The sequence below is a fragment of the Hippocampus bargibanti genome, linkage group LG09 (genome assembly GCF_051943395.1).
Source record: "Hippocampus bargibanti isolate YZ-2025 linkage group LG09, ASM5194339v1, whole genome shotgun sequence".
Taxonomy (NCBI): Eukaryota; Metazoa; Chordata; class Actinopteri; order Syngnathiformes; family Syngnathidae; genus Hippocampus; species Hippocampus bargibanti.
In genome coordinates this window covers 8,316,781-8,340,313 of record NC_142742.1, presented here as the reverse complement: position 1 = coordinate 8,340,313, position 23,533 = coordinate 8,316,781, and the positions used below count along the sequence as shown (strand labels likewise).

General features: G+C 39.9%; 1 protein-coding gene across 3 annotated transcripts in view; it reads left to right on the top strand.

Moving 5' to 3' along the window:
- Positions 1 to 2,822: 2,822 nt before the first annotated feature.
- LOC148893538 (regulator of G protein signaling 6-like) overlaps positions 2,823 to 23,533 on the top strand; it is a 56,551-nt gene continuing 35,840 nt past the window's right edge. Inside the window, exons 1-2 of one of the 3 annotated variants that reach the window (XM_089004036.1) lie at positions 2,823 to 3,278; positions 7,577 to 7,672. In XM_089004036.1, the coding sequence (XP_088860162.1) occupies positions 7,589 to 7,672 (84 nt within the window). In that variant the 5' untranslated portion in view covers positions 2,823 to 3,278; positions 7,577 to 7,588. Of the gene's footprint in view, positions 3,279 to 6,694; positions 6,721 to 7,576; positions 7,673 to 23,533 lie in introns of those variants that run through there. The other 2 variants (XM_089004034.1, XM_089004035.1) reach the window with 2 other exon arrangements.

The window sequence follows — 23,533 nt, the reverse complement described above, 5'->3', positions numbered from 1 at the left end:
TAAACACTTGATGAGGAACATAACCATCTTCTTTCACCATCTTGAGGAATGATCCCTAGTAGGTGCTTTCTCTGCGATAATTTTATCTAGTTCCTCATCAATTGTGATCTGTTTAGCTGGGGTGAGAGATTTTTGCATCAAGTGATTTATGGGATATTTTAACCTTGCAGCCAACACACTGCCAAGGCAAAATTTTCATAAATTTGACATTCGTAAACCGAAATGTTCGGAAGCCAAGGGGGTCGTAAACCGAGGTATCACTGTCTTGTTTTCCAGGGCACATCTGATGTCAGACTGACTCATGCACTGCCATTCACAAATTAATTCGGTAATTGAAAATATGATGTAGAGTGACATTCCCGAATTTGCTCGGGTTTTGTTTTTTCATGCTTGGGTGATGATAACGCGCTGGCCATGGCCTCTGGCAATGTTTTTGCCCCACAAGGGGGCAGCATGTCCTTTTTTTCTATGTGAGCACTTTGTTACAGCTTCAGCTGTCGTTCAAGCGCTATATAAACCAATATGTATGTGTTGCGCACCACAGAGCGGCAGACATGACGCGTGTCAGCGCTGCGACTGCCAAGGAGGCGTTTGCACAAGCTCAGGTGAAAAGTGGTTTTTGTGAGTCCAAATGGCACTGCGCCGTCCTCAAATTGGGCTGGCGGGCTTGAGTGCGCCAGCTTGCGGGGAGTTGATCTATTTGCTGTCTATTAGCTATCTATCTGGCTAGCAGGCTATCTAGCTGGCTACCTAGCCTGCTATCTACATGCTGTATATTAGCTATCTATCTTGCTAGCTGGCTATCTATCTAGCTAGCTATTAAATATATTTCTAGCTATCTATTGGCTATCTATCGAGCTAGCTATTAAATATCTCACTAAATATACCCCCATTCAGGTCATGATGAAGGCTATGAAGGTGTTGGGTGATAACGATCAATTAATTTGCGCTTGTAAATGAAATGTACGATTTACAACCCCCGAGTCCGCGGCCCGGGGGTTGGGGACCGCTTTAAGGTATTGGGTATAAAGCCGGCAAAACCAGCGAAGGATGCTTAAAAAAACAAAATAATAAAATCTCTTGTATTTCAGTGTAGGCCTTCAGTAGTGCTACGTCTGAATCAATCCAGACTGAAAAAAGTGTTCTGTGATTTACTACAAGTCCACTAGAGGGTGCTATTAGCCAGGAAATAACAGACCGACCTTTCTTAATGATGTTCATTTTTTCTTGAAAAGTCTGTCTTGAAAATGGCTTTAACAGTAAATCTCCAACCAAATCCATTTCTTCTCCTTCAGCCATTATGGGTTGACAAAACTGATATCATATCAACACAATATAAATACTTATTTGTTGAGCAATATTTTTTCCCAACCAACGAATCAGAAGACGAAGTGATGTGACGTCATCATTACTCTCGCACCTGATGAGAACGAATTTGAAATTGGCTCGGTTCAAGGAAAAGAAATCTACGGAAGAGGATTAGGTCCAATAAAGTTTAAAAAAAATAAAATGTTACTTTAATATCAGTAAGCAGACTTTTATACGGATTATTATCATTAAAGTCATTATATGAGAAGGAAGTCACTATTCTGATATTTAAAGTCTGAAGTCAAAGTGAGACTCTTGCAAAATTTATGTTGTTTTCTATAACGGCCCTAATCAGCTTCCGTAAAACTCCCATTGCTCATACAAGTTACGTTCAATCAGCTGTCGCCGCTGACCGAATTCAGGGCTTGGGTAGAGGATCTTGACATAGCAACACTAAAAGCTGAATTCTGATTGGATGGATAATAAAATCTACACTTGAAGCGGTACGTACAAGCTCGAGAAACTCCACAAAATCGCGTGGCTGTTCAGCTTCATTGCATGTACATTTGCACAGCAGCTCTTACACGAAAAAGTCATGCGTTACAGGCAGAGGTAATCGTGGGGGTCGGGAGAGGGAGGGGGGGGGGTTATTAATAAAAATGCGTCCGTTGCCATTTAAGCTTGAATGACTCCATGTAGAAGGAAGTGACATGCGAACGTGCATCCTCAAGCTACAAGTTTGTTTTCATTATTATTATATAATGCAGTGATTTATAGATATGAGGTATAAAAATAACTCCTAGCCTACTTAGGAGAATAAGCACCCTCAGCACGCCGATAACACGGCGTTCACTACTTAGACTTCCGCTGCTCAGGAAGTGTTTCTTCTTTCTTATTTTCTACCACCCCGTTGACACACACGCACACACACACGCACATTCCTTTACATTCTAAATTCCTCCACTTAAATTCCAACTTGATTTGCCTGTTTCTCTCTCTCTCTCTCTCTCTCTCTCTCTCTCTCTCTCTCTCTCCCTCCCTCCCTCCCCCCTCCCTTCCTCTCTCTCTCTATATATATTTCTTTCTATTTCTCGCTCTCCCTTTCTCCCTCTCTCTCTTTCTCTCTCTCCTCTCTCTCTCACTGTCTCGCTGTCTCTCTCTCTCAGTCTCTCTCCCTCTCTCACTCTCTCTCTTTCTCTGTTCCACTCTCTCTTCTTCCGTTCCTTCCTTGCCTCCCCCCTCTCTCTATATAAACATATATACTAAATACGTATATCTATCTCTCTCCATTTCTCTCTCTCCTTCTCCCACTCTCTCTCTCTCTCTCTCTCTCTCTCTGGGTCTCCCTCTCTGTGTCTATCTCTCTCTCCCTTTCTCTCTCCCTCTGTCTTTTTCTCTCTCTCTGCTTCTCACACCCTTTCTCTCTCCCACACACTCTCTCTTTCTCGCTCTCTCTTTATCTCACTCACTCTCTCTCTCTCTCTCTCTCTCTCTCTCTCTCTCTCTCTCTCTCTCTTTCTCTCTCTCTCTCTCTCTCTCTCTCAGTCTCTCTCCCCCTCTCTCACTCTCTTTCTCTGTCCCACTCTATCTCTCTCTCCCTCTCTTGCCATCAATCTGACCGAGGGAGAGGAGAGGACGATGAAAGGATCTCCTCAACTAAACCACCAGAGTGAAGAAAGAGGAGGAGGAACGCACTGCAGCGAGAAAGAATGCCTGCTCTCTCTCTCTCTCTCTCTCTCTCTCTCTCTCTCTCTCTCTCTCTCTCTCTCTCTCTCTCTCTCTCTCTCTCTCTCTCTCTCTCTCTCTCTCTCTCTCTCTCTCTCTCTCTCTCTCCTCCGCGTTCCTCTTCCTTCAATCCCCTCTTCTTGCCAATGACACCATGAACCCGCCCGCCGCTTGTTGCTAAGGAAGGAGCCAAACCGGCGGAAAGGAGTGCAGCGGACAGGACCGTCCGCTCTTTGCTTTCGAAGGTAATGGAAGCTTCACTTTGTGGCAGCTGGCAAGTGTCGTACACGATGTGTGTGTGCGCGCGCACACATCGTGAGAGTGACTGTCAGTAGACCCAGTATGTGATTTTTTTTGTTTGTTTTTTTGTTTTACCGCTTTAGTGTGTGGATTTATGTTGTTTCACTTCAATGGGTCTACCATTCGTGGACATTCATTTGCATGCTGTAGTAGTGAAGTTGTTTATTGTCTCCAGAAATAGTGTTGCATGACAAATAAATAAATAAAATTGGCTTTTAATATATTTGAAGTTATCTTTTGAATTATGTGAGCAGGTGCTTAGCAGGTCTCCTGAGGTTTCGGGTGTGTGTTTTGATATCACTCGAAAGGCGACAAAGTTCAGTACAGATGAAAATGTTTGTGAATGCTGATGTGGAAATAGCTTGTTTCATTATAGCAATGGTGGTTCTAGGCCAGGAACCGTCAGATGCTCAGGGCCTCGACCTGTTGTCATTGTGAAGCAGCCGCTAGTTGTCTGCATAAGCTTGATGTTTGGAATTTTTTTTAAACACATATTAGTTTTTAGTGGGGAGAGTCCATTTTGTTGTTGTTTTTTTCTAAATTACGTAAAAATGTAATTTTTCAAAGTCAACGGGGAGCTTTTCTACTTGTTAACATCAAAATAGTTCCATTGGTGGAAGTCCTATGGAATTGAATTGGATTAGGTGGTGGAGAAATTTACATTTCACCGAAGCAAAGTGATGGAAGGTAGAGGAAAGGAAAGAAAGAAGAAAAATTAAATACAGGAGCTGCTGTAAAGGCAGTCTCTCTCACGGTGCCATCTTGAAGTCAAAAGAACAAAAAAACTAAATAACAAATAATATGATAACACAAAGACATAGACAGTCGTTCAATCTTAAGCACTTTCTGCACAATCTTTGTCGTATGAAGCAGTTCTAGATGAAAGAGGAGACGGTAAAAGCGTCCTTTTCACCAGTGGATCTGGGACGTCATGGTGAAATGTGCACGTCTGCTACAAGCTAACTGTTGAAAGCAAACACAAAGCTGTAGCATCCATTGACGAAAGATATTGTCTCACATTTGTTGTCCCACGTTAATCCGCTTCAATTCCATGCAGCGACAGTTTCACATACGCATCAGCGCTCCTTTCTTCTCATCGCGTCATCATATTGGGGCTTTAACTCATTCACTACCATTCACGAATTTATTCGGGAATTGAAAATATGACATCAAGCACCATTCTCGAATTAGTTCGGCTTTGTTTTTTTTTCTTGCTTGGGTGCCGATAAAGCTATGGCCAGACCTCTGGCAATGTTTTTTCCCATCCACAAGGGGACAGCATTAGCCTTTTTTCCATGTTAGCGCTTTGTTCCAGCTTCAGCTGTTGTTAAAGCGCTATATAAACCAATGTGTATTTATTGCATTGTATTTTGTACAGACGCCCCCATTTCAAGCACAGATAACTCCAGACCCATATAACTTAGGAATAAACTCTTTCTCTGATGAAATAAAACAGTGTAATGTTTCTTACACTGCATTGAATGTTTATGTTGTCCTAAAACTCTATATTCTGTGGGTCTTGGAATTTGAGTGACAATGACAAAAACCCTGGCACTGGAGTTGACACATTTTTGCACATCTGGCTGTGAATGAGTTAATGTAATATCTCCTTATTTATCCCTCACCGTGCTGCTATATGAGGCAAACACGCTGGAAGCATGTACAGGGCATGTAATCCAACCCCCCGCCCTCCTCACCTCAGTCCATGCAGGCCGATTAAAGGACTAACAAAGGCCTTAACCCATTTAATACACAGACGAGCCCTCGGTGGCAAAGTATGTGTGAGACCCGGTTATGAAAATCCTTTGTGAAGCAGAATTAATTCAACGCGGAGCGTCAGAGAGAAGGTGTGGGGTTGAAGGGGGAGGGGGTACAAGGGCATTCACGCGAGGAGACAGCCTGGAGAAAGTGATGGCGAGGTCGGAAATAAATCTCTTCACAGATGCTCCCAAAGCCATGGGTGGGCGAATGAATAAGATTTGTCTTTGCCATTTTTTTCTCAAGTTATGGACGTTATTGTCATGTTCCGGTTGGTGACCAACGGGTGGCACTGTAGGGCCCCATCTGCAGCTGCACAGGTGTTGGTTGTTTTAATCAGTGGCAGTCAAAAGGACACCCGGCACAACCATTTTGTGTCAGGTCATTGTTTGTTTCACCCTGTCAGGTTTGTTTTGTCTTGTCATATTTTACTCATGGTTTTGTTTGCTACTTTGGACATTCTTGTTCTGATGTCTGTCGTTTTGAGATTTTGTCCTTGCTGACTTTATTTAAAGGACAACCGACGTCACTTTTTTGTTTCCTAACTGACATCAGAAAAACGTTTTATAGCATCTAAAATACCCAAAACATGCAGTATGATATTTTTAGTCAAATGCAAAACACCAATAAAAATGACTTAGTGTCTAAAAAGTACTTCAATTTGAAACCGGAAGTGGCCAGTTTCAGAAGGTCCCGCCCCCATGTTCGTGGTGTCACGGCAAGACGTCTTGCCTTGCTCTAAAATCAAAACAATGGCTTTCTTATGCTTTGTTGTTACTCATCCAGTTATGGATATGATTCAAATAGTTCTGAAGAGGAAAGCATACATGTTTGCAATCGATTAAAGAATTTATTCCGTGTCATTTTGAGGGAGGAAATGTAGCACAGAATATGTGTCATCTGGAGGGGGGAATGTAGCACCGAAAAGAGGCAGAAGAGGGCGACAAAGCTCCGTGGAAAGCTCAGTGGAAACGGGCTGATTAATTCCTTACTTTTTTTGTCAGTGAATATCAAATAGATGCTCTGTGCCACACACAAGGATTCACCATCGCGTTATTTATGTGTTTTCCTTCTAATTTCGCCATCAACACGGATCAACACGAAGTTTTCAGACCAAACAAAGTATTGCAAAATGCATTGAGGTGATGCAAGGTATGTCATTTCTCCTTGAGGGGCGTTCCTTCAGTGATGTCGAGTGAGGACTCGTCACCAACTCAAAAACAAGACTTCAGGAATATTCAGAGCGAGTCTTAAAACGTAAAATACAGCTATATGCGGTGGAATCTTTGTAAAATACGCTCAGTAGAAGTCATTTGAAGCCATTTTACAAATTATGGACACAACTTGTCCGGAGACGCCGGTTGTCCTTTTAATACAATGATTCAAATACACCCTGCTCCTCCCTCCTGCCTGCTTTTTGTTTTTCACCACCATCACCACCTCGTAAATCGTGACAATTATCGTCTCCAGCTGGTCTCGTTCTGTCCGGTTGCACTCGGGTCAGCCAATCATCTCTTGCAAATTTGTTCACTCTGCCCGCCTGTTTGTTCTTATTCAGGTTGGATTTAGTTCCACCTGTCCGGCGGCTTCATTAGTGGTTGTTGTTGTTATAAGGTGTTGGCGCCCTTGGTAAGTGTCTCCGTTGTGTTCTGCTCTGAGTTTCTCGTCAAGCCTTTTGTCTTTTTTTCTACAGCAGTTTTGATTTCATAAATGTACATTTCAATCGCAGCTGCTCTGCCTTGGCAGATATTTTTTTGGATTATGTCTTATTGGATACTGTGACAAACACTAGCATGTTAGGCAATATCTCTTGATTTATCGATTTTTTTTATCATGTTTTCCCCTCCCACGAGGGGGCACCATTTGCCTTTTGTCCATGTTAGCGCTTTGTTCCAGCTTCAGCTGTTGTTAAAGCGCTATATAAATCAATATGTACAGTATGTATTGTATTTTTTACAGCCGCCCCCATTTCAACCTCAGATACCTCCAGACCCATATCACTTAGGAATTAACTCATTTTTTTTTTTTGCTGATGAAGAGAGTAAGGTCTGAATTGAATGTTGACATCGTCCTAAAAGTCAATATTCTGTTGGTTCTTTAATTTGAGTGACAATGACAAAAACCCTGGCACTGGAGTTGACAGATTTTTGCACATCGTCTGGCAACCGATATTGCAAATGTGTATTGACATGGTTGTGGAATAGTTTGGTTGACTTACGGGCATGTTCAACATTATTTTTTTAAATCTCATGTTTCAAATCAATACTAGCCTCGGTCGTATGATCAATCTAATCAATCCAGTCGGTGGTTAAAGAACTTTATTTTGTCATATGACTGACTTGAGGCGAAAGCTCTACGGATGACAAAGTGATGTTCTCTAGAACTGTCGCTGCAAGCACTTTCAAAATAAACCATCTCATTTTTCTAAACAGAATATTAGTTTGGTGCGGCTGTTCAAGTGGCGCATGTGTTTTTTTTCTGATAGGTCTGAGTAAAGATGGCGGAAGGCTCCAAAGAGCGACTCGGCGTGGGCATCACAGATCCAGATGAAGATTCTCCAAACATGATTGTCTACAGAAAGGCAAGACTGACTCCATTTTTTTGGGGGGGGCGGGGGCACATCTCAGATTTGTGACAGCTCACTGGTCCGTATCGAACTGCATCTTTGCACTGCAGTCTCCTGCGTTCAAACAAATCACCTGAGAATTCAGTGTCTCTGTCACAAACCGGACAGGTTTCATATGTGCATCGTTGAAGGCAGTCGAATGAGGCCGCCATCTTGTGGAATGTGATTCTGTCAATTTTTCTCGCTGTCATCGATTGGCAAAGTGGCTGAACGATAGCAATTGATTGTTGGCATTGATGCTGACAATGTATGCTTATTGTGGTTTTGGACTTCTTCAATAACAATTGATTGTCGCCTGTTGGCATTGGTGATGACACTTTATGCTTACAGTGGTTGTGACTTCTTCACCACACATTCTTGGACCAATGAATTTACTACTTTCCGATTGGCAAATGTTTTCAAGATTACAAAACAGTATTGGCCGTGATTTTTTTTTTTTTTACTTTGCACACATATAGAAATTAAATAAATACGAATAAATATAAATAAATAAATAAACTTAAAGATAAAAATAAATAAATGTAAAGCTATAAATAAATAAATAAATAAGGAAGGAAGGATTAAAAATTAAATAAGTAACAAATAATAAATAGCCAAATAAACATATACATGAATTAATATACATAGATAAAAATACATTCAAAGAAAAAAGTAAATTAAATAAATAAAGGGACAAAAAAGTAATAAATAAATAAATAAATACCTAAATAAATAAATAAACCATAAATTCTTGGACCAATTAATTTACTACTTTCCGATTGACATGGGCATTTTTAGCATCATTTGCCGCATTTCATATAAGGGAAATTTCATACAGGACCTGTGTTACATTTATTGATGCTTATTTATAATTTTTTATTCAAGATTACAAAACAATATTTGGCCGTGATTTATTTTTACTTTTCACACATATACAAATTGAATAAATAAAAATACAGATAAACAAATACATTTAAAGATAAAAATAAATAAATGTTAAGATAAAAATAAAGGAATGAATAAAATGTAAATAAATTAAAAACAATACTAATAACTAAACAAACAAAAGAATGAATAAAAAATAAATAAGTAACAAATAATAAATATCAATAATTAAATAAATAAATAAATAAATAAATGAACATTTTTGTCACTGTCATCGATTGGCAAAGTGGCTCACCGATAATTGATTGTCGGCTGTTGGCATTGGCGCTGACAACGTATGCTTATTGTGGTTTTGACTTCTTCACCATACATTCTTGAACCAATGAATTTACTACTTTCTGATTGAAACAGGCTTTTTTAGCTTCATTTGCCGCGTTTCATAAACGGTAGCAAAACGGCAAGTGGAATTTGCAGCAAAGAGCATAGCATGGATTCAAAAATAAGAATAGGTGAAGTTGTGAAGCATGTCTAGATGGGCATCAATGTACTCCAGATGCATTTTTTTTTTTTTTTTAATCTCATATTTGTCATTTGGTTTAGCGCTTCATGTCAATTCCGATGAACCGCAAGCCTGCAGTCATCTCCAGTATGTGGGTCATTTTGTTTGCCCATTGTCTCCTCCTCTCTTGTCAATACCTCCCTCCTCCCACCCCGATCCGTTATTTCCTACCGTGCTGCAAATGAACACCAACACTGCACATCTTGGCGGATTACGCTGGAGCGAGGCTTCGTTACGTAACGCCGCTCAGGCCCGGAGGCGCCTCTATGGCGCAGCAGGTTTTTGCTTGTCAGCGTGCAGCCCACGGGGAGTTTTTGTCATATTGTGCGTTCGGCGCATGCCCGGCAGCAGAAAACGTTCAATGCTTGAACGCATCAACATTGACTTGAACGCATTTGTCCATGTTTGTTTTTGTTGCAGTCGTTAGCCGCATGTGTTGTTATTTATTTATTTATTTTTTATTTATTTATTTATTTATTTATTTATCCCGGTTGCCATGGCTTTGACGACAATGATGATAATAGTTTTGGAATTTTCATAATGCAAGTTGATTTGTATATTTGGTTGGTTTTAATTAGTTCTCAGACAATGTTTGTGTGTTTTTATCAATTTCAGTTTTGGGGAAAAAAAAAATATATATATATATATATATATATATATATATATATATATATATATATATATATATATATATATATATATATATCATTTGGTCTTATTATTTTTGCCCACCCACCTTGAAAAAGAACACTATTTTTTGGTTGGTTGGTTGATTTTTTTTTTTTTATTATGTTTTACTAATGTATTATTTGTATTAATTTTTATTTATTTATTTACATGTATTTATTTTTATCTTTACATTTATGTATTTTTATTTATTAGTTTTTATTCGTTCGTTTGTCTATTTATTTATATCTTTCAATGTATTTTTATTTATTTTTATCTCTAATTTTATTTTTATTTATGTATTTATGTATTTTTATCTTCATATTTATTTATTTGGTTATTTGTTATGTGTTATTTAATTTATTTTTTGTTTGTTTCTTTATTTATGTATTTATTTTTGTCTTTAACTGTATTTTATTTATGGATTTATTTATTGATTTTATTCGTTCCTTTGTTTCTTTTTGTATCTTTAATTTTTTAATGTATTTTTATTTTACTTTATTTTATTTGGTGTTATTTGTTACTTTTTTATTCATTCTATTGTTTGTTTATTATGTTTTTATTTATTTATATTTTTTTCATTCATTCCTTTATTTATTTTTATATTTGCATCTATTTATTTATGTATTTATTTATATTTCTGTAATTTCTTTTGTGTGTGCAAAGTAAAAAAAAAAAAATCATGGCAAATACAACCATCCATAAATGTAACAGGTCCTGGATAAAATTCCAGACTTAAGTGCCATACATGCATGTGGTGCATCAGATTGCTTCACAGTTGCATGCATCACCAACTTAGCGTAAAATCCACAGAGAAGATGGCCTCACTTTCACCTCCTTTGTAACAGCAATTGGCCAACTTAAAAAAATGGAATTGTGGCTTCAATACCTGTTGAGAAAATTAAACCTTTTTTTATGTTAAAAACATGGCACGAATACAATTTCCTGATTGCTGTATTTACACACACAGGGAATTTGTGGGAATTCAAAGAGGTCGCAAAGTGGACTTTAGAGGTCATCATGGAGATGTGCAGCAATGGTGGTTAAAGTGGCAACTAACATTTTTTTGGCGAGGTTCGCTGTAACTCACCACAGCACTGAAAATTTCATGGAGGTCAAGCAGTCTTCCAAATGAAACACAAGTGTATGTGCGCGGAATTGAAGACGCGGTAAAGACTCGACCACTTGAAACCAGCACAGCAGATATCTTCCGCAGAGTCCGGAATGTTCTTTTCAAGAGTTGACAGTGTGTGCGTGCTCTGGATTTGTTGCATAAAAAAATGGATTAGCAGCTGTGTAGGCGTTGTGAGGTGAGCTATTAGTAAGGTTGAGTGTTGAGTATCAGTGCTTGGTGTTTGTCTGCATGTGTTTGAGGTGCTGAGATTCTCCAGTCTGTTTTTCAGAGAAAGAGGAAGTGAAACAAGACAACACAATTTGATATCTGTAGGACGTTTGATTGCCTTGGGCGAGCGCCGGCAGAGTACAATTTCGGAATGTGGTAAAGTGGCACGTTCAAAGAATCATACCCCTCATATTGTTGCTTCTCCTCAAGTCCGGGGAGAACATGCAAACGCCATACAGGGAGGTGAAAGCTGGAATTGAACTCGTTCCTTCTGCACTGTGAAGTCGACGCACTAACTACTGCTCCACCACATAATCCATCATATAATCTCAAGCATACAATTTTCTAAACTGAAATCTATTGAAAGATATGGGACAAGTTTACATCAGCCTTGAAACCAGTGGCAGGCCGTGGATTTCTTAGCTAGGCCTTCAGTAGTGCTATGTCTGAATCAATCCAGACGTTAAAAAGTGAGGTGTGGTTTACTACAAGTCCACTAGAGGGTGCCATTAGTCACGACCTTTCTTAATGATGTCCATTTTTTTCTTGGTCTGTCTTGAAAATGGCTTGAACAGTAAATATCCAACCCCAATTTTTTTCCCCTCATCCTTCAGTAATTTTGGGTTGACAAAACCGCTATTAAATCAACACAGAAATATATTTTCTTACGCAGCTCGCTACCGATACAGTGTGCTAGCGCTGCCCAGTATGCTCTTGTCACCAGCGCCTTGTGATCAGAGCAGATTTGTGCGAAAACTCTGACGTTGACCAGCGCCTTCAAGAATGCATTAATACTCATTTGGGGTTGCCAACTCGACACTTTTGATGCGACAGGGCCTGCAGAACTGATTGTGAAGGCATTCCGGATTTCTGACCCTGGTAACAAATGATGATTGAAATGTGATTGGTTAAATATGAAAACACACATCTGGAAGCAGCGCATAAGGGGAAAAGTAATGAAAGGAAGCTGAAACACAATTTGGAATTATTTAATAAAAATTCATAGACAAAATATCATTCACCTCAGTCGGTGATTCAGATATTTTTAGGCCAGCTGAGAAGGCTTTGCAGGCTTTGACGGTCCGCCACTTCTTGAAACGCAAAGTCAGATTCCAAATCGTTTCCAAACCATTCAAGTTCATATCTCAAAATTCCCATCCCGCTTTGAGAAGTGTCTTCTCAACGGAGCAGGTGAAAGAGACTCGGTCGGACCACGGTTTCGGAGGTACGTGAAACTTGCCTTGTTCTTGGCTCTGACTGCCCTGCCGGTACCAGCATTCCGAACACAGCCAAAGCTTTTTATCATGTATGACGGCGTTATCCGCATTTTTGTTTTTTCACCATCCGTCCCCGCTTTGCAGTTCAAGCAAAAGCCCCAACCAAATCCTGGAAGTCCAGTGGAAAGGCTTCCTAATTGGATGATGATTGAGAGTGTTTTGGCAGCGGTCGCGCTGTTGACAGGATTATTCACCTAGAGAACCGCTGTGAGTTAAATAAAAGGCTTTTCAACAGCAACGGGAGGCGCGTCCTGTGCCAAAAGCTTTTCAATCGGCCGGCAGCGTACTCAAAGTAACGGCCGTGTTTGTTTGCATTTTAATGAGATGTAGAAGTTCTCTCTGCGTGTTTTGGCTGCCACTAATGGGAAGCATTGTGTATGTGTCCATTCATCTTGAGGCAAGCCAGACCACCGTGTACTTCGTTTGAACCCCCTTTAAAAAAAAAAAAATAATAAAAAAGTCTCCTGGGCCTACCACTTGTCACACTTGCACTTTGTTCCAGCTTCAGCTGTTGTTAAAGCGCTACATAAATCAATATGTATTGTATTGCTATCTAGCTAGATAGCTATCAAACAACCTATCTCTGAGCTAGCTATTTGCTATCTAGCTATCTATCTAATGAGCTCTCTATTAGCTAGTTAGCCAGGTGTCTATCTATTTGAGTTATTCTGGGTTGAGTGAACGCTGGGGCGTGTGGCTGCGGCTGCTCGCCCACATGAAAAAACTTTCTGTGACAGGAAAGTGACCCTGAGAGTTTTGAAAGGCGCTCATAAATGAAATGTATTATTATTATTGTATAGTATTGTAAAAAGTAGTTGCATAGGATGCTCTCCGGACACTTCCTACTGTACTCTTAACCAGCAACCCCCAACCTTTTTTTTTTAATACGGAATGGTGCATTGTCAGACAATATGTTCAGGGACCGGCCTTTAAAGGACAACCGACGTCACTTTTTTGTTTCTTAACTGACATCAGAAAAACGTTTTATAGAATCTAAATTACCCAAAACACGCAGTATGATATTTTTAGTCAAATGCAAAACACCAATAAAAATGACTTAAAGTGTCCAAAATATGCAAAAAATTTAAGCTGCGAATTGGGCATTTTCAGAAAGTCCCGCCCCAGTTCGTGACGTCACGTCAAGACGTCTTGCATTGCTGGAGAATCAAAACAATGGCTTCAGATTCGGAGAATATGCTTTCTTGTTACACATCCAGTTATGAACATGATTCAAATAGTTCTGAAGAGGAAAGCATACATGTTTGCAATCGATTAAAGAATTTATTCCGTGCCACTTTGAGGCAACATTGGGGGGGAAATCGATCACCAGAAAAAAGGCACGAAATGGCGATCTCCTGTGGCCACCTCCGTTTCCACAGGCTGATAAATTCCTTATATGGAGCTTGGACACACTCTTCTGGCGGCTTTTGGGTGCAACACGGTTTTCAGACCAAACATGTACAGCAAAATACATTGACGTGATATAAGGACTGTACAATGTGTCTTTTTTTTCGGTTAGGGGCATTCCTTTAGTGACGTCACATACAGACTCGTCACCAACTCAAATACAAGACTTCCTGAATATTCAGAGCGAGTCTTAAAACGTAAAATATAGCTACATGCGGTGGAATCTTTGTAAAATATGCTCAGTAGAAGTCATTTGAAGCCATTTTACAAATTATGGACACAACTTGTCCGGAGACGTCGGTTGTCCTTTAAGGTGTGACAGATAAATACAACAAAATAATATGATACGAAAAAGTCCAAGATGGCGCCCGAGTAGGCAGCCGTCGGCAAGTGCTCTCATAAGCCTTGGTTTTTGTCACTTTGTGTTGTTGAACGGATACGGATTGTTTTTCACCATATTTGGCCACGACATTCATTAAGGAGGGGACTCTGCTGAGCGGTTGCACCTTTTCGGCACCATGAATGTGCCAGCAGTTTTTGATATGGGATGAATGTCAGCTCTGGGGAGTTTGTGCTTTTTTGCGTCTGTAATGGGCATCATTTGCACAGCCCGGCTTTGTTCAGCAGAAAGGTCTGTGCTGTTGGACAATCTGCGGCTGGATGGATGCATGGCTTGAGAAGAAAGCAGCTTCAGCGTAGAGCGCCGAAGCATATGTGGGACTGTCGCGGCTTGGAATTGAAACGGATTTACATGGGACAGGAGATGTGAGACAGTTTCTTTTCGTCAATGGATGCTACAGCTTCGTGTTTGCTTTCAACATTTAGTTTTTAGCAGACGTGCACATTTCATCATGACGTCCCCGATCCATTGGTGAAAAAGACGCTTTGATAATATCTTTCATCTAGGACTGTTTCATACGACAAAGAGGGTGCAGAAGATTGAATGACTGTTTTTGTGTTGTCAAATTGTTTTTGTTAAGGCCAGGTCTTCTACCGAAGGATGACAGGCTGTGTCTGTTCACCTCAGATTGACCCCAGATTTTCTGTGCTTCCATTGTGGGCCTTGTATTGGTCAACTAAGCATAGTACAGGATGAAACTTTTGAATATGATAACTTCTATTCTGTCTATTCTCTATCACATGGATACAAGGTTGCGTCATCAAGCCATCAAAATATGCTAGAGTCATAACTCAATGTATCATGATACTAAATCCGTATTTTCTTTTTAACGGTCAGAGCTGCAACGCTAACGGATGGATAAAAAAGATTTACTTTATGTTTTGATTGAATTACTGAGAACGGAAAAAAATGACTGGAATCATCCAGTGGTTCATCTAGTGTGAATGATAACACATTTTCAAAGAACATTAAGAAGCGAGAATGTTAGACTCCGAGATGACCTGCAGAGTGTGGAGATGAAGATGCAATCACATCTCTGGAGGCTAATGTGATGATTCAGAATAAATTCTAAAATATCAGCATGATGTGCACATGTATCAGCGCAGATGCTGCAAAACCTGCAGCGGTGTTATGCAACGCGACCCTGAAAATGGCTTTCCCTTTCCCGTTTTCAGAGCTGCTTGTTCAAACCTTCGGGGATCCTGTTTGGAAATGTTTTTCGTTTGCATTCGTCCCAGTTTTATGCTCACCATTCTGCTCATTAAAGAAATAAAAACTTCTAAAGGGGGTATACTGCAATTGTAAGGGAAAAAATATATTATGCAGGTTCATATTTTGTTCATCTGAATTTTAACTCATTGACTGCCAGATGTGCAAAAAAGGTGTCCACTCCAGTGCCAGGGTTTTTGTCATTTTCACTTGAATTCCAAGACCCACTGAATATTGAGTTTTAGGACTACATAAACATTCAATGCAGCGAAAGAAAAATGTGTTAATTCCTAAATGATATGGGTCTGGAGCCATATGAGCTTGAAATAAGGGCAGCTGTACAAAATACAATGCATACAAGTACTGTAGGTTATACTGTATAGCGCTTTAACAACAGATGAAGCTGGCTAAAAGCACTGCCCCCTCGTGGAAAAGAAAAAACATTGCCAGAGGCTATGGCCAGTGCTTTACCAGTACCCGAAGAAGAAAAAACAAACTAATTCGTCATATTCTCAATTCCCTCATAATTTTGAGAATGGCACTGAACCAAGTGAGTTTGTCAAAACGGCAAAATAAATGATTAGAATTTGCAAGAAAGCGTCTTTATCTAATGTAAAACAGCACAATACATGTCTTCCAGAAGTAAAACGTGTAGGTTGGCCATTTTTTAATCCGCCAGATTTTGTTGTGAAATGGTCATCCTCACTCTGGTGGATAGATTGCGCCATTCCATGAAACAAAAGCAAGAAGCACCAAGGATTATTGGATTTCGAATGATTTCTGATAGCTGATAAGTAAGATCTTGCATCTTAAATCATTCACTGCCAGATGATGTGCAAAAATGTGTCCACTCCACTGCCATGGTTTTTGGCATTTTCGCTCAAATTGCAGGACCCACAGAATATTAAGTTTTAGGACTTCATAAACATTGAATTCAGTGTTAGAAGCCTGAGACTCTCTTCTTTCATCAGAAAAAAAGTTAATTCCTAGGTTATATGGGTCAGGAGTTATCTGAGTTTGAAATGGGGGCAGCTGTACAAAATACAATGCAATACATACATATTGGTTTATACAGCGCTTTAACAACAGCTGAAGCTGTAACAAAGCACTAACATGGAAAAAGGCGAATGCTGCCCCCTTGTGGATTGGGGAAAAATATTGCTAGAGGTCTAACCAGCGCTTTATCGGCACCCCTACAAGAAAAAACAAAATTCGAACAAATTCGGGAATGGCGCTCCACGTCATATTTAAAATTTTATAGCTGGCAGTGAATGAGTTAAACTTTGTTCGCAATCGTGTGTTTTCATGTGTCATTTTCAGTATGTAGTGGAGAGCGCAACAAGTACACCTAACAGCTTCAAAAATGTCTGGATGTGTCCGTCCATCTTTGTGCGTCACGTTTTAAACGTATATCATGGATGCAAATGAATTTCAAACGCTAGTCGGCATGATGACCATTGAAAAAAACCAGGGCCAATTGGCGATGAGGGCTAAAAATAGCAAATTGTCAAACCAGCAATTTGTCTTTACACATCAATTGTTGACCTCAAGAATAATAATAATCATAGTCACAATAATAATAATCAGAGCATTGTCATCAAATGGTGAGTATAGTTTTGCTTTTTTTGATTGTTGTTGTGTTGATGACCATTTTGTGTTTGGGAGCCTTTTACTGAGCCAGTTGCTTGTTCTGTAGCCACAAAGGGACAAAAGTCTTCTTGTGCCGGTCCCAAGCCCGGATAAATACAGAGGGTTGTGCCAGGAAGGGCATCCGACGTAAAAGCTTGGCCAAAACAAACATGTGTATCATACCTCTGAAGATGGAGGTTACTGATTCGCTGTGGCGACCCCTTGAAGGGAAAAGCCGAAAGGAAAAGAAGAAGAAGATTTTCATATGTTTTGCACAATTCACATATGGGCCACCGACTGGGGGCGTGGCTCTGGTGTCCTCTTTCACGCCCACCCTTCCCACTTTAACGTCCGCATAGCTGTCTTCAGTTACGTCCACTTTTCTTCCTACAGAACATACGACGGCGGTCTGACCATCATAAGTTTCCAAACGGCATTTACAAAAGATGCAATTTGCCGTATTCAAAAGTCGACCCTGTGATAAAATTGAAATCTCGGCTGGTCGTGAAAATATGGCGAATACAAATGAGTCATTTTCTGCCCTTTTAGGCCGGCTTAAGATTTCTTTGGACTTTAGCATCATGACGCACCAGTGTCTGTTGTGACTAACTAATGCTCTCTGGGTCAAATCTGAGCCAGGGATGAGTCAGCAGGCCCACAATTGTTGAATCACAAAGCCCAGCGAGGCCGTACTGTCGCTCCGTTCTACCTGCACCCCAAACAGAATCTTTGACCTGGTCATTGATCTTCCCATTAGTCTTGTTCGGTGAATCTGTGCCACCATACATGAAAATCTGGATGACCTTGAACACATTTTTAACTTGACATTGTAGCAACTTTCCTTATTAAAACCACTTCACAGATGACAAATTCACAGGTAAGTGTGCTTTTAGACCAAAGTTAAAAAGTCAATGACTTAGCTAAAAAGTGGAAATGAATCCTTCCTACCTTTGACCACCTAATTTGGACCAACAGATATGTCCTTTGAGCCTTTTCCCCCTGACGCCAGGGGTCTGGAACCTTTTTGACTAAGAGAGTGCCAGAGATGTTCGATCGGACACTGTGGACGAAGGCTCGGACCCAGTCTTTTTCTGCCGGCAGGAGACGCAGCCATTCATGACAGACATCTGAATTCTGCAGCCCTCTGCCAAGCTATTTATAGAGTTTATGCAAATTAAAGTGATACGTTAGTAAAACAGTTTTCTTGATTAGAATAGCACATCTCTTGAGTTCTAAGCACGAACAGCTGTAAGCAATAAAACATTGTCTCTTCCATGAACTGATAAATATGTAACGTGGCTAATGAGCTCTTCCTGTGAAGGAGTTTCAAGTCATAAATTGCTCCGGTGATCATGGAGTTTCCCAAGTCCTAAATTACGTCCAAGGTCAGATATCCTAGATCACAGGTGTCAAAGTCAAGGCCCGCGGGCCAAATCCGGCCCGCCACATCATTTTTTTCGGACCGCGAAAGCAAATCAAACTTGTTAAATTCCATGATGATTGCTAAAATCTGAGCCAAAATTTCATATTCTTGGATGTCAACCACAATAAAAGTCATTATTCTTGACTTCAGAGTTGAAAACGAGTTATTCATTAATTTGCTGTGTGCTCTATATGTAATATTTGAAGGGATTTAAACATTCTAATGGGTTCCCCAAATTCATAACGGCCCTCGAGAGGAAACCATAACTACAATGTGGCCCGCGGCAAAAAATGACTTTGACACCCCTGTCCTAGATGAAGATGACAGTTTAACAAGCTGCGTCTGTTGATCTCAGATTGACCCCAGGTTGTCAAGAAAAGGAGCATCAGCACAGAGCGCAGATGTGTATGTGTAACTGTCGCGGCTTGGAATTGAAGTGGATTTACGTGGGACGGGAGATGTGAGACTTTTTTTTCGTCAATGGATGCTACAGCTTCGTGTTTGTTTTCAACATTTTGCTTGTAGTAGACGTGCACATTCCACCATGACTGCCCCTGATCCACCAGTGAAAAGGACACTTTGATCTTCTCTTCTTTCATCTAGAACTGCTTCATGTAACAAAGAGGGTACAGAAAGTGTTTAAGATGGAATGACCGTCTGTGTCTCTGTGTTGTCATATTATTTGTCTTTTTTTTTTCTTCAAGATGGCGCCGTGAGAGTGGCTGACTTTATAGGAGCTCCTGTATTTTGACTTTGTACTTCTTCTTTTCCTTTCCTCTTACTTTCATCACCTTGCTGCTGTGAAATGTAAATTTCTCCATTGCGAGACTAATAAAGGCTAATCCAATCCAAGGTTGGAACCATAAAAATTCCAAATCCTTCATGATCGGTGGTTGTCAAAACGACTTTGACCGTAAATGCTTAATTTCTTTTCATCCCCACATGTGATTGAATTATTTTGTGTTGAGTCGAGGAGTGATGAATGTTTAACCGCTCTCACCTAATGTAATGTGATAAGATATGTAGGATCAGGTGCATGGTCAATGTAGGAGGAACCAGATTGTGTCATTTTGTTTAGCTGATGTTGACATTTGCTTGTGTTTTATTGCTGCATTATAAATGTCCAATTCCCCACAATTATATTGCTGCTGTTAATTAAATGTAAGTACAGTGATACCTTGGCCTAGGAACTTAAATGGTTCACAGACAGTGTGTATCCCAAAAATTAATTTCCCATAGGAATCAATCACAATGAGAATAATCCGTTCCCAGGTCCACATAAAACATAATTTTCTAAATTTCTAAGCCATACAACTACATAAAATATACCTTATTTTATGTATAATAAATGTGCTATGGTATTATAATTAAGGAAATAAACTGTACCGTATAATAAAGTCATTTTATTTACCTTTGTGATGGTCCTTGATGGCTTGATGGAATGGAGTGGCCGGTTTCATCAGCGTTAAACACTTGATGAGGAACATATCCTTCTTCTTTCACCATATTGAGGAATGATCCCTTGTAGGTGCTTTCTCTGTGATAATTGTATCTAGTTCATCATCAATTGCGTTCTGTTTAGCTGGGTTGGTAGCTTTTTGCATCAGGTGTACAGATGGCTTGTGCGGGTTGTTTGTGGAGCCTGATTGATGGGATATTTTAACCTTGCAGTCTACACTCCGCCTTTCAAAGTTGAAACTCTCTCACTGTCATCTGCCTGTCTGTTTAATGTTTAAACTACTGCTGCGTTCTTGACCAATCACGTGGCTTTAACCGAAGACTGGGGGCGGGGAATAGAGGACAAAAACAGTCACATCACTCATTGAGGTAGCTCTGTCTACAAAAAAAGTGTGTATGCCAAGGTAAAGTTCGTATGCCAAGGTAAAATTTTCATAAATGTAACGTTCGTAAACCGAAAAGTTCGGAAGCCAAGGGGTTCGTAAACCGAAGTAACACTGTATGATTATGTGCCAAAAAGGCATTAAAAAAAACATTTGATGAAATCACAGTGCGATACATATTTGTCTACTCTTGCCAAACATTGAGATTGGTTCAAAAGTCCTTTTCCACAAAGCAGTTTTATGGCAATGTTTCATATTCTGGATTTTTGGGCTTCATTTCTAGATTCTTAAGTAGCCCGATATGGTCACTCTGTGCATTAACCCGCACTCTGGGTGCTTTGTTGACATAATAATGAATTAGCGGCGAGCGAGGCCATTCATGCCATTAAACCCGTGTAGCGCTTTACTGTCTATCGATTCCATGTTTTCGACCGTTGGTGAAATTGAGCACGCTTTGCGCAGACAACTTCCGGCTTGGTTCAGTTTCATTAAATGGCAATAAAAGAATGGTAATTAGACAAATGGGTTGAGACCAGCCATGAGGGTTTACGGCGCGATGAAGGCCAGCGCCTATACGGGGAGAAAAGAATCAGCCTTTTTTTTTTCGGGAGTGAGGGCACCAACGTGTATTATGGTTTGGCCTCGTGTGGCTTCATGGTGCTTGAGGGAGAGATTTTCTCTCTGTCGGCCCGCCACCAGAATTTTTATTAGCTCATCCAAGTTGGAGGTAGTGTGACTTTATTGCCAACATTGGATATCTGTCACCCGGCGGGGAACACGGCTCTTTAATTTCAGAGCTATTAAGGTTGAGGACAAACATCCTCATCAGGTGAACCGTTTCCATAAAATGGTGCGGATGGTCCAGTTTGGGTTACCTTAGTTCACAGGTGTCAGAGTCAAGGCCCGTGGGCCAAATCCGGCCCGCCACATAATTTTTTTCGGCCCGCGAAAGCAAATCAAATTTGTTAAATTACATGATGATTGCTAAAATCTGAGCCAAAATTTCATATTTTTGGATGTCAACCACAATAAAAGTCATTCTTGACTTCAGATTTGAAAACGAGTTATTCATTAATTTGCTGTGTGCTCTATATGTAATATTTGAAGGGATTTAAACATTCTAATGGGTTCCCCAAATTCATAACGGCCCTCGAGAGGAAACCATAACTACAATGTGGCCCGTGGCAAAAAATGACTTTGACACCCCTGCCTTAGTTCCATGAAGTCAGGACATGCTACGATAAATTAGAAATTGTGTGAGAGTTTTTTTGTTTAATGATAGCAGAAGAATTGCTCATCTCAAAAGGCTTGAAATAAACAAACTTGGTTTGAAATGAATTAAAATTTTCTTTTTTGACTTGCATATGCTTGTGTGAGGCACAAATGTGTCACGGTTGTGAAATATAAATTCAACTATGTAGTAAAAATATTTATTTGTGAGGATAAGCAGAGAAGAAAATGGATGGAATGAGATATATTAAGCAAATGATGCCATTTGAATCATAAAATTGTAGGTGATTTGTGACAGCAATTAAGTATTTACAAGTTGGAGATGTTGGGCTAGCTTGCTAGTTCATAGCGCTCCTCCAAGCTAACCGCCATTTAGCAAAGAATAAGCAGATAAGCTAATGGATGGATGGAGATATAGCAAATGAAGCAGTTTAAATCATAAAATTGTGGGTAATTCGTGACAGCAATGAAATATTTACATGTTGGAGATGTTGGGCTAGCTTTCTAGCTCATAGCGCTCCTAGGAGCTAACTGCCAGTGAGGAAAAAATAAGCAGATATGATAATGGTTGGATTCAGATATATATTAAGCAAATGATGCCATTTCAATTATAAAATTGAGGGTGATGCGTGACAGCAATTAAGTATTTCCAAGTCGGAGATGTTGGGCTGGCTCATAGCGCACCTTGAAGCTAACTGCCAGTTAGCAGAGAATAAGCAGAGAAGATAATGGATGGATGGAGATATATTAAGCAAACGATGCTGTTTGAATCACAAAATTGACGGTGATTTGTGACAGCAATTAGACATTGACAAGTTGCAGCTGTTAGGCTAGCTCGCTAGCTTATAACATTCCTCAAAGCTAACCGCCAGTTAGCAAAAAATAAGCAGATAAGATAATGGATCGATGGACAAATATATTAAGCAAATGATGCTGTTTGAATTATAAAATTGAGGGTGATTCGTGACAGCAATTAAGTATTTACAAGTTGGAGATGTTGGGCTAGCTTGCTAGCTTATAGCGGACCTCAAAGCTAACCGCCAGTTAGCAAAGAAGAAGCAGATAAAATAATGGATGGATGGAGATACTGTATATTAAGCAAATTATACTGTTTGAATCATGAAATTATGGGTGATTCGTGACAGCAATTAAAAATGTTCGGATAGCTTGCTAGCTCAAAGCGCTCCTCGAAATTTACCGCCAATCTGGCTGATTTTGACTGTATATGTTTCTTTGTAAATGTTATTTTAAAAAAGAATATTTTGTCCAGGATTTATGAACACAGAAATGTCCCATATTTTGGCCAATTTTGTTTGAGAGCGGGCGATGACTCAAATGTAGGTTTTCCTCATATTCAAAATGGAGTCCTGCAGATCATCCAGATTTTTACTCAATTTTTCCTCTTACATTTTTTGTGAGCGGTCCTGAATACAAGTATGACATTGTAATTTAATGGTTTCCGACATCCACCTCACAGTGCAACGGTGCAAGATTCGTTTCCGTGATCTAACTTTCTTTTCCTGTGCGGAGTTTGTAGGTCATCCATGTTAGGTTAACATATACACTATAAAATTTATTCACTATAAAATATACATTATAAAATTCTAAATTGTCCCTCAATGGGACTTTGAGTGTCAAATATTGTTTGTCCATGTGCGCTCTGCGATTGCCTGGCAGTTCAGGATGTGGCCGTCCACTGCCGGATGTCACCTGGAATAAGCAGTACAGATAATTGATGGATAGTATCCTGAATATGTAACGCTAATATGTGTATTATGTTACTCCCCCAGTCTGGTTGTGAATAAGACTGTAATTTAGAGTATAAACTGAACCTGTACATTTTTTTCGCGAATGAGGATGAATGACTGACAAAGCTCTCTTCTCTCTTCGCTAGCAAAAGCACATGTAAGAGTAAGGTCAAGTTTGCAATGTGTGCGTGCGTGCACGTGTTTGTGTGTGTGACAGTCAG